At 36.0% G+C, this 12,604-nt stretch overlaps 1 protein-coding gene across 5 annotated transcripts in view; it reads left to right on the top strand.

Annotated features, from left to right (window-relative positions):
* The window catches only part of Sema1a (semaphorin 1a), a 464,598-nt gene that overhangs the window by 406,356 nt on the left and 45,638 nt on the right, over positions 1 to 12,604 (top strand). For all 5 annotated transcript variants that reach the window (XR_010517657.1, XR_010517655.1, XR_010517654.1 and 2 more), the window contains exons 10-13: positions 2,227 to 2,307; positions 10,979 to 11,124; positions 11,338 to 11,420; positions 11,493 to 11,636. Coding sequence is in view for 1 of the 5 variants with exons in the window: in XM_065222649.1 (XP_065078721.1) it covers positions 2,227 to 2,307; positions 10,979 to 11,124; positions 11,338 to 11,420; positions 11,493 to 11,636 (454 nt within the window). In the remaining 4 variants the exon portion in view is untranslated. The remainder of the gene's footprint in view (positions 1 to 2,226; positions 2,308 to 10,978; positions 11,125 to 11,337; positions 11,421 to 11,492; positions 11,637 to 12,604) is intronic.

Here is a 12,604-nt window from a genome sequence, read left to right as displayed (position 1 = left end):
AACATCAACAACAATGTTGGCAAGAATAACAACAATTTTGGCAACAACAACAACAATTATCGAAAAAACAACAAAATACTGCCACCCGATGGAGAGTTTAAGGCGCAGCAAAAGATCGGTTTTCCAGGCCTCCGCCGGTTAACTATCGACGCACAATGAAATTCCAACGAGGGGGTATCTTAAACCCCTACCCGGCGTGCGATGCATTCCCACGTACCGTTCCAGCGCACTTGCCTAACGGAATGGTTGCAACTGCATCATGCGAGGCATGTCTATGCAGGAGTTCGTGTTTGGTACGAAATTTACGCACCCCTTGGAGGAAGACAATGATCCGGCAGAACCCGACATTATCCAGGACTTGACGACTTCTCTACACAGTTCGAAAAAGTAGTGTAAATTTCTGTTCAATATGATGCACATAAATGGAGCGTTACATATCATATATGTTTACATTTTATATCATGTATAGTTCTGACACATTACATTCAATGTGTGTATACAAAAGCCCATCTTTGTAAACAACATTGTTTGCAAGTTGCTCGGTTGCGTGAAATGAAATACAAGTTTACGCGATTAAATGTTTACATCACAATTAAAATTTAGAATTTTGATAATAATTTAATGGATGACAGGCAGGGCTGTCATCTGATCACTCAATGCGCACAATGTGCTGATTTTCTGAAATAAACAAAGTGTCTTCTCTTCACCCTGCACACGTGTAAAGCAGCGGAGAAGAGAAGACAGACACACACCCAGAAATAACGAAAGCTCAATGTGTAGCCATCGCTCCGACGGCTCCAACGCAAAGAACGCCACTCAATGTAGGCTTGTAAATGGGAAACCCAACAATAAGACAAAATTCTTCTGTGTTATGCCCTTCTTTATCTCCTATGCATACAGTCATGGTCAAGATTGCAAATACTCATTTCAGATAAAAAAATGTTTTCTTTTTTTTTAATTATGAAATAATTAGATGCTATGATCATATTTTGAATTGGTAAGATACAAGAAGAGGTTGCAAAGAATGTGTTTGACATATTAAATCTGTTTATTTCACTTCATGAGAGTCACAATCAGCAATTTTTCACACACTCACTCACTCACTCACTCAGCGATCAGCAAATCGCTGATTGTGACTCATAGAAAGCAAAATTTACAGGTTTTATGTTTCAAATGCATACTTTGTAACCTCTTCTTGTAAGTTACAAGTAAAACATGTCATCATACCATCTTTTGGTTTTATTATTCCGAAAATCATTATTTTAGCTGAAATACGTATTTGCAACCTTGGTCATGGTAAGTAAGGTCTGCAAAGCATTCTAATAAAATGCATTTAAAAAAAGTAGTGTAAATATCCGTTACTATCATGCACATAAATGGAGCGTCATATATCATACAAGTTTACAATATAGATCCTGTAAATTTATGAGACATGTCATGCAATATTTCATATATTGTATGCAACTGTCCACCTTTGTTTGCAACATTTCTTGCAAGCTGCTAGTTTACGTGAAAAGAAAGTTTAAATGCATGAGTGTTTGCATGCATGGATGTTTTCATCACCAGTAAAACTCTTTTTTTCTTGTAGTATTTTTATTTGTTCTCAAAACATACTAAAATTTATTTAAAAAAACAAAAATTTTAAAAATAGCACTTGAACGAAGACATCAAATCAAGAAGACTGGCAACTCTTCTAGAATCCAAGCGACAGATAGAGTAGCGCTGCGCTCAAGCGAAGGTGGAAGTACTGCATAGAAAAATGAGCTAATACACAAACTTTTCTTCTGAGGTTATAATCTTTGCTATCAGAATCGTTCGAAGCATTTACCTTTGCGCGGTTGATGACGCGATTGGTCCGGAAGCGTTGCCAGTCTTCTTGATTTGTTGTCTTCGACTTAAGGCAACAATTTTAAAACGGTCTTTAAAATTTTACTGATTGACGACAAATAAAAAAAATAATAATAATCTTAACCCTACCTAATCCTAATCTTAGCCGCATGCCCGTCGCTCCGCTTCTCTGTAAAGGAGCATTTTTCCAAGGTTAATGGAGTATTTCATCGTTTTAATGTTCAAAAAATCATTTTCTCGTAAATAAATTGAACATAGCTGGGGTGCATTAGAATATATGCAATTAATCGATTTTGCTGACTGGTAAAATCAAGCAGCCTCTATTAATTTAATAAAATTCATTCATGATACATTTTCTGTTCTTTATCGTTAATCCAGGATATTGCGGACACGTTTGAAGGTAACTTCAAGGAGCAAAGTGGATTAAACTCTAATTGGCTACCTGTTAACCCGTCAAAGGTAAGTGTTTCTCCGTGCTACCAGTCATTTATTTGTACATTTTATGCCGCTCATCTTTCGTTTACGTTATTTAGATCGTTCCACCACCACCTAGCATTTTTTTCAGTTCTGCCAACAAGCAGCGCTAGCAAGCACTTTAATCCTATGAACACTTCAGCTCGTTCACACAAATAGGTGCTTTTGATGTAAATGATCAAAGGCATCAAATCTGAAACTCTTGGATCTATTCAGCATCATACCCCTTGCTGGCATTTTCTAAAAGATTTACCAACAATTGTTGAGCCATCACGACGATGATGAAAAGTAATTTCTCTCATACATTTTAAATGTGTGCTTCAACTATGACCGTGGATTGAGAATTGATTTTTGTGGCTAAATCTATCATCATTTTTTTCAAGATATCAGTTACAAAATAAAGAGTTCCCAAGTAACAATCTAAATGCTTGGAAGATTTATTCTTATTCTATCATTGTTTTATCATAGCATCCCTTGCAGCCTGTGGTTGTATTACGGTTTTGTGTGCTTGTCATAAAATCAGGCCGTCAATTCGTCTATAAAACTGTTTTATGACTACTAAATTAAAACTCAGACTTCATAGTTTTAACGGTAGCTTTTTTATCTTTATCTTTAAAGATATAGATAGATAGCTGTAAGGTGGTTGTGTATCGCTATTTATAACTGCAGAATAAAACCAAAACAAAACATACAATAATGTTGTATGGCATACTTTTCATAAATCTTGAAGCAGTCTAAGACCTTCATTAAAGCCTCATTACAACTATCATCTTTATCAGAGGCCTAAGATGCACATATTTACTACAACAATAACAAAAAATACTCTGAAAATTGTTACCAATATAAAAAAAAAACAAATCTATTCAGATACATGAAATAAAACCCCTTCAGTGCTTTTGAACACGATTAAGATGAGCTGATCGCCAATATGAAACTCCTGGAGGATCTACAGCTATGGGCTCCCTCATATAACATAAGGAGCTCTTAAAAATATTGAACAAGCGGCTTTCCGATACACTTCCGAAAGATCCACGAACCCTTCTTAAAACAACGCAGACAGTTTCACTAAATCTGGCCAGTATTGGAAATGGCCAGTACTGGCATCACGGCTTTAAACCTTGTATTGAAAAAGCTTTTTGTTTTGTTTTGATTCGCTGTACCTAATAAAACCAGCAAGCTAGTTATAGAGCTTAACTATAACTTAACTAAGATACAACCATTAGGTTTATGTTATGCTATAGAATTCCAATCTAGGAGAATATGTTATATTGAGGTATTTTTAAGGAGTAGCAAGTTGTAATGAAAAAAAATTCGCCTTAGGAACAAATTTCACACAGTATGAATAATTACGCTTTAATTGATAGGCGATAAAACACTTTCATACATCTATGTATAATTAAATAATATGTGACTGGTTATTGCTCAACAGTAGTAACAGTTTTGTACTAAATAGATAATCTTTTAATTACTCTTTAATGCATGGTGCTAATGCAGATAAATAAAATATATCTCTATATTTTAGTATTCATATGGCGCACTGAATTTATGCTCCTATTTGGTATAATAATCACCATAAATATTGCACGGCATATACTGCCGTTCTACGCATAACTGTCCCATGTTCTATGCAATCCTTATGCACCGTGGGACTCTTATGCGTATAACGGCAGTATACAGATTGGTTAAAAATTGTAATAAAGTCGTCTTATCTTCAATAAACAATAATATCAGCTATTATTACCAACTGACAAGGATCATGATTTCATATCAACATCGAAAGAATAAAACCACAATAAAATATTTCTCAATATTAACTATCATCCAAAAAACCAACTTAAAACCTTCAAGGCCGTCAAAATGTTTTGCGTATCATGTTTTATCAACTTCTTCAGGAGCGATTTATGCGGTTGTAATATAGTTTTATGGTAGTCATCAAAAGGCTGTTAAAACTACGGAGGGGGTTTTATGCTTTCATTTTTAACAACCACGTGTAGAGTGTGATAAAACTGACATAAAACCTATGCTCCTGAGGTAGTTCGCATATCAAGTTTTAATGATTTTAATGGGCCAATTGGCCATGACATGCACACTAAAAAAATCTAAATTTTACTGGTGATGTAAACATCCATGCAAACATTCATGCATGGAAACTTCCTTTTCGCGTAAACTAGCAGCTTGCAAGAAATGTTGCAAACAAAGGTGGAAAGTTGCATACAATATATGGAATATTGCATGACATGTCTCATAAATTTACACGATTTTTAATGTAAATTTGTATGATTTATGACGCTCCATTTATGTGCATCATAGTAACGGAAATTTACACTACTTTTTTTTAGCTGTGTGGCTGTACAGCGGTTGTCAGGAGGTTGTTGTGGTCGTCAGTGAAGGTTTTATAATTTGGTTATATCAACTGTTATAAAACTTCTATAAAACAAAAACTGTTGCTTGGGTTATGCAAGTGACAACCCATTTGTAATGTTACTTTCAAAACAGTATGCTTCTTCTTCTTTGGCTTTATTGCGTCCTCACTGGGAATTTGCATCAGCTCTTAACTTAGTGTTCTTTGAGCATTCCCTCGGTTGTTAACTAAGAGATTTCTCTACCTGTACCATTTGTGCATTAGTATTATTGTGTGGCAATTGCTGTATTTTAGTACTGCACACCCAGGAAAGTCGAGAAATTTTTAACCCCGATAAATTCTTAGACCGGTACGCTTTATAGCTGCGCCTTTACCGAGTGTGCTAAGAGTGGCCCAGACCAGTGCAGCAAATTCTCAAAATCAATTGATCATTTTTGATGAAAATGAAAAGCAGCTATCCGCTTTCAAAAGTTACCTCCTTCGAATGGGTGATATCAGTTGCTTAGTCATTTGACGAAGGCATAGATCATTCTCATTTGAGAAACGATTGATATCATTCAACAGAGTGTAACCTACACAAAAACCGAGCTCTGGTCGACATTCCGGCGAAAAAGCTAAGCCAACCCGACACCAACCTGACTTCTACCAAACCCCAACCCGATGTTGACCCGACATAAACCCAAAATTGACCCGACAAAAATACGACATTGGGTCGACATCGACCTTAAATTTGCCTTACATCGAATCGAATCACGACATCGGACTTTTCTGTTCGGTACCATTTTGCTGGGTTTCTTCCATACTCCGCTGTCGTATATCAAATGATAGTGAGTGACTCAATTGACAGTGACGATGAGCTTCGAAGAAGAAAGGGGCTCTTCAAATTATGGTCATGTGAGCATTCTTTTCACAGAATTGAGTGAATGGTTGTATTGGTTCATCTTCAATCGAATGATATGAAAATTAACAGCACTAGCCCAGACTTTCAAAACATATCAGCACTAAGTAATTAGTTCAGAGTAGTACTTACTAATTTACTACGCGTACCTCTGGAAGTGCATCTTTATTAGTTCCGGGGTACGTGGAAAAAATTAAATTTGTTTCCAGGATTTTTTTTTTATCAAAATTCTATACACTGGAGTCGCTTTTTACGCGGGTGATACGTCCCGCGTAAAAAAAAAACCGCGTAAAAAAAAACCGCGTAAATTCCGGAATCCGCGTAAAAAAAAACCGCGTAAATTCCGAAATCCGCGTAAAAAAAAACCGAGTAAAAAAAGACCGTGTAAGAAAAAACCGCGTAAAAAGCGATTTTATGTTTTCGAGCAGACATATTTTTATCTCAAGATTTATAAAGGCTTTCGTGGTTTTCCTTCTAGAAATCCTTGATAATGAATGGAAAAATGTTCTAATGTTCATTTTTTTATCATCATGTTCATAGAAATGAGACGCAAAATGTATTTATTATTCGTAGTACTAGTCTTTACTTGATTAACGACAAATAAACAATAGCAAAATCAACGCAATGAAAAACATGGTGATTTAACAATGTTCAAGTCGTTATCAACAATAAAGAAAAATAAGAAGACACCATACAGTCTACGTCTGCCGTGAAGATCTATTTGCTTTTTTACTGAAGGAAGTGTTACTTCTACCTAAACTACAACCAATTTAAACAGCACTTTCAGTATTCAATACTACCTTTCTACCTTGTTTGACTCTTAATTCTCTTCACCCTTGTTTAGACCCTACCTGAGGTAATCCTGCTAGGTTATCAACTTGGAAAATTCCACTCGATCCTTCGGATTCTTATTCTGCTTGGAAATCGATTTAGGGAAAAAATAATTTTTATTTCATTCAATCCTTTTTGGACTTCACGCAAGATAATTGATTTTAAATCATTAAATATTTTGAATAGGAATCAAGACGAGCTATTTAACTTTTTGATAGTTCATAAGTGCATATAACTAAAATGTTCCTTAAACCTTACCATACACACTTAAACAGAGACCCTGAGTTCGGTAAAAAAATTACCGTCTTAGATCGGTAATGCTGAAGATTACAGATGTTTCGGTATTTTCTCGCTTTATTGCTGAAAACTGTAAATGAAATGACCGAATTTCGGTAATTTTATTTTAATTTACCGAAAACGGTAAACATTTTTACCGGCAGGTCTGTAAATCAGCTTCATCACTGACTTCGGTGAAATATTTTACTGAAGTTTCGGTAATCAAAGCGTTCCATTACTGAGTTCGGTAACGGTCTGGGTAAACGTCAAATCCACCATATTGTTATTTTCGATCGACATTAAAAGCGTTCGTGCTTGTGAAAAATATAAAAGGTGAAATTATGGAGGTTGTTATGCAACGTCCTCGGCAACGCTAAGATGAGCGAATCGTAGATATTTTCCGTAAATAATTAATTTTCGTTATCTAAATAAATACCGATTACAGATGGCCGATGTTGTTGCTTGTTTTTTTTTCTCTGTCGGTCCAAGTTCCATTCCCGTTTGCGACTATCTGAAAACAGCATTTGGAATCTTCTTCCAATGTTTCCTTGTTTTCAGTGTAGCACCGAATCTTTCCGACAAAAACTTAAATTTTCAGATCGTCGCCAACGGTTTTGTTCATTGGTGGTGCAATTTGCAACATTAACTTATTGATCACGACTGCAGCCAAATTTTTGCATGGGTTGAAACAATATTAAAGCAAATTATAGTTGAGTCGGTGACGTTTTTAAAAATTACAATCTCTCGGTAATTTTTGATTTACATATCGTCCTCAAAATTACAGTTCTCCGGTAAAGTCGACTACAAATCAAGTAATGCACATCGGTAAACGTTACCGATCGTTCGGTAAATTTGACAGCTAATTTTGTTGATCCAGTTTACAGATTTTTCGGTAATTTTCTCGATTACCGAAAACATTACCGACCGTTCAGCTGTTGAGAATTCGGTAAATGAATTACCGAAGTCGGTGATTTTTTCTAAGTGGGACGTAAGGGACGTAAATTATTCAATTTATCGACATGATGGAGCCGGTGGTGGCGTTTCCATCATTGTTCATAGGCGTATCAAACATCAAATTCTTCCTTCATTTGAAACCAAAGTTTTTGAAACTTTGAGAGCTTCTGTCGAATCAATATTTGGACAACTTCCGTTTACAGCAAAAGGGTAACCTTCAGGAACTTACCCGCCATAGGTATAGATTCTTCATTATTGGTGATTTTAATGCAAAATAACGCTTATGGAATCATGCTCAAAGCAATTCCAATGGCAATATATTATTTGATGACTGTTCTGGGGGTTATTTCACTATACGTTATCAAAACAGCCCAACATACTTTTCTTCAGGAAGAAATCCCTCAGTTGATTGGGAGCAATATCGAATATTTATGGTATATAAATATTCCTTTGCAAACCAAAATTGATATTATGCTCTTGAATCTCTGACAAATTCTATAGTTGAAGTGAGAGCTGCCTCAGTACCAAAATGCGAGGTTAAATTCGATTCAATTATAAGACGACGATCATTAGCTCTTGATCCGTATAAAATTTTTGAAAAAACCTCAATTGCATATTCCAGCACTACAAGAAGGTGGTAAAATATTGATCCCAAATTTTGAAAAGCTCAAAAACTTGCTAAGCAGTTCCCATAATTTTAGTTTGGGACTTACTAGTCCTATTGAGAATTAGTTTGTTCTGGATTATCTGAATATTTTCACTCGGGAAGACTAATTACTTAAAACTAAAACTTGTTTAATCTAAACCTCTTATTCTATTACTATACACATATTTGGACATAGTAAAATCAGATTCGTTACAAACATCATTAAAAGACCGCCTAGAGCTTCTTTTTTGAAACCTAATAGTAGTTACATGGTCACTATCAACGGAGTTCTAATTTCCTGGTCAAACCAAGTGAAATACTAGTACTTGACTAAAAAATAACTTTTAAATGCCACATTAAGGACATTCAAGCCAAATGTAACAAATATATAAAATCCTGTTATAAACCGAATATCAAAACTCTGTCTGAAGAATAAACTTCAACAACCACCCTACTGCTTTCTCTCTGAGATGATCACGTTGGTCATGACGAGAGGAGCAACACAATAGTTGGGTAAAGAAGAACTGCATTATAACACACCATCGACTGGAAATGCTCTCGCAAACGTGGGGCTTTAGGTAGTGATGAAAACGTCGCTAGAACTATTCCACAGCCGCAGTCAGTTTATGAGCAACAAGAGGGACGCACATTTTTGCCTGTGGACTTGGAGACATACTTCAAGTCCCCGCGTACATCGTACGGGCTAGGCAAAAATGTGCGTCTATCTTGTAAACTGTCGCTTTAATGGCCCTTCGCTCATTTTCAACTTCTATTCAATTTTCATACTGCCGTACTCTAACGGAACTATCCACCTACCCTCTTCTAAAGATCATTCTCTAGCTAATAAATCATCACACTAAAGCTTCATGTTAGCATTTCCAACCAACTCTGAAAATCGTTAACTTCGCGTATGAAGTAACATAAAAAACACTTTGAATGAAACTTCTAATATTTAATCAAGTTTTTAGTTCAGCCATGCTTTATTCTGTGCCAATATGGTATAGTTGTAGCATTACCAGTAAAAAAGCACTTCAAAGCATTATTTAAAAAATAATTTTAAGCATTTTGCCATCTAACACTCTATACCAACTTACTTGTGAACAAACAATCAAATTAAAGAGTCACGGGATAAGCAACATCTCGACTGCGTAACCAGATAAATTATAATTTTTTTTCCTAAACATCAGTATCTCAAGAGTAAGTGAATGTGAAGTTAGCTGGCTGCACTGTAACATTCATTTCAAAAGCACTCATTGAAGTTGACTGGTTTGCTCTTTTTGAAAGTGAGATTTGATCCTAGTGAGTTTCTACCAAATATATTTTCGCAAATCTATTAATGAATTAATGTTACAGCAGATGATTTGTTTTCGGGAAGATCTAGGGACCTCATTATGGCAGTCAAATAAACCAAAATTTAAATGAACTGCTTGTATGGAATAATTGTCTCGATTGTTTTACATAATGTTGCCCTGTATAAAATTTGGATCTGGAATTTGGTTTTGATACCAGGAAAACTCAAGGAACTCCGTTTGATTTTTTCAGTTTTAAAATCGCGGCAACAAAGGCATATCCTAATGACCAGCAGAAAATTTGATGTTTCATGGAAAAAAGAAAAAGGATATGAAGAGAATCGATCAAAAAACATTACATGTTTAGAGTAAAATTTGCGAGCTGATTAAAGCAGCTTCTGATACACGCAAAACGCATAAAAAGTAGATCAAATGTAAATGAGGATTTCTGACATCCTCTACATACGTTTCTAACGTGAACTTACAAAGGGCTGTAGCGTACAAGAAAGTTTTTACCAAAATATTTTTTTTTTTAATGGAACTTTCAGACAATAATTTTCTATTACATTGAGGAATCTCAATTTTTTTCTAAAAGTTAGTTTGTATCAATTTAACAAAATTATTTCAAAAGCCTACCGAAGACTTCATTACATAATCTGTTGATGCGGTCAAATTACAAATTCAGCATATGTTTCATACAAATCGGTTACAGAATATTAAATTTTCCGGTTTGGTGTACAGTTCACAGCTTAAAGCTATAAAAACAAGTTCAGTAATTAAATTCGAATTAGGAAAGGGGCATCATTTCCAAAAATTACCAAAGGTGCACAAAATCCTCACTATGCCACTGATCATAACAGAACTAGTTTGTACAAAGATAACCTAGCTAGTAAGGTGGGGGTAAAGTTTGAGCTGTTCACAAAATGTTTTTTTTTTTTCTATGCGGGTATTTTCTTTCCTAGATCTTGATAATTGTTGCAGCTTCAGTTCTTATTTTGGTTCTTTATATGCAGTTTCCAAAGTCCGAAATCTTTTTTTTTTAACTAATGCTTTTTTCTGACTTAGACATATATTGATGAATTGATTTTTTCTCAGTCCCAGATCAGTTTCAGGTCTCGATTATTTTTTTCTTTTTGCTCTTCAAGTTTAAAATATCTGATTATATTTTTTAAAAAAATATACCTACATCACAAAATCAAAATATCTCTTGGATAAAAAGGTAAACTTGTCATACCATAAGAACATATAAAACATGTTTTCCAGAACTTTCCCAACATCTCATATGTGTATTTTCTGCTCTACGTAGCGTTTCCCTACCGCACAATCTCACGTAACTGCCATGCACTAATTTTCTCTCTCTCTCTCTCTTTCTCTTTCTCTTTCTTCCTCAAACCTAACAGGTTCCGGATCCACGCCCCGGCTCATGCCACAACGATTCGCGAACACTGCCGGATTTAACACTCAACTTCAAAAAGACGCACTCACTGATGGATGAAAATGTGCCAACATTTTTCGGTTCGCCGATTTTGACCCGAGTCAGCTCGGTGTAAGTATAATGTTCCGCTTTTTTTCACAGTCAGTTAGTTAATTTTGCACACCTTCTCGGTGTATGCTAATTTGACGAGATTAATTAAATCTTGCGGTCGGCTATGAAATGCGCATAATTTATGCGATTCGCACCTTGTCAAGCGTAAGCGTACTAATTCCTGTTCCTCTTTTGCCCCTCATTCAAACGGGGTTGACTTTTCCTCGCAAACAGCTATCGATTCACTGCCATTGCCGTTGATCCGCAAATTAAAACTCCCGGTGGGAAAACGTATGATGTGATTTTCGTCGGTACAGGTAAGTGCTAAACGCATATAGCTCGAGGTGTTGGCGGTAAATTTAATTGAAACTTTCTGGCTTCGTTTGCAGACCATGGTAAAATCATAAAAACAGTGAACGCAGAATCAGCTGACTCGAACAAGAAGGTTTCCTCGGTCGTCATTGAGGAAATTGATGCTCTTCCAACTAGTGAACCGGTGCGAAGTTTGGAAATCGTGAGAACCATGCAATACGGTAAGAGAACTAGCGAAACTATGGGTTTGATGGTACGAGAAATTGGATGATGACAAATTGGTTTCACAAAAGTAAATACTGTTATCTACGTAGAATATTCCGATCGATTTCCTTTCTCAATATTCAACAATTACTCGTGCTATAGATTCTACTGCATCCTGCTGTCAAGAAATTCCGATGAAAAGTGCGGCAAAATAATCCCACTCCCAGCATCCATTTGTCCAATTTGTACAAGAATCGTGTTTCGCTTTCCTTCCGACTTTTCGAATTCATTCAACTTTCTTTGTTTGGATCGACCGACGACGAGACACGTTACACGGATACATTTCATCGTAACTCAAAGGTCAAAATTCAATGATTTATTGCAATCACACGACCAGTAGTGATTCGGAAAACACGATAAGCCAAATCTCGAATGAGTGAACGTAAACGAGTTTCCTGCACCCCCTCGCGTGCTTCTCTAACAGTTGGCTATCCGATGTGCTCGAAGGCATGAAGACTTGGTAAAGAATGAAACCATTCTCCGTCTTCTTGCTGATGTCAAACGGACAGGGTCTATTCATAAACCACGTAGACACTTTAAGGGAGGGGAGAGCGAGTGTACGGTCCATACAAATTTCCAAAAATGTGCATGGACGATAGTCTACGCAGTATGAGGGGGGCGGGGCATCTGAAACCTATTGAAAACAGTCTACGTGATTCATGAACAACCCCACACAATGGGTTTGTATAGAGAAAATAGAGCGGTATTTTTTATCTTGCAATTTGTGATCGTCATTATTTTAGATTCATTAGAAATCGATCCACGAGAAGCGAAAATTCTCAAAACCTCAATGCGCGATGTACCAAATGTTGTCGAACGACGATCTGAAAAGGAATTTTTTTTTTTGCATTCATTCCCTGTTTATGCCAGTGAAGCTTTGTATATTTGAGTTAGCATGCCGGGAATGAGACAATGCGCTTTTCGT

Source organism: Ochlerotatus camptorhynchus, unplaced genomic scaffold (genome assembly GCF_037179485.1).
Source record: "Ochlerotatus camptorhynchus isolate MF236.1 unplaced genomic scaffold, CSIRO-AGI_Acam_v1.1 ptg000176l, whole genome shotgun sequence".
Taxonomy (NCBI): domain Eukaryota; kingdom Metazoa; phylum Arthropoda; class Insecta; order Diptera; family Culicidae; genus Ochlerotatus; species Ochlerotatus camptorhynchus.
This window is presented reverse-complemented; position numbering and strand designations above follow the sequence as displayed.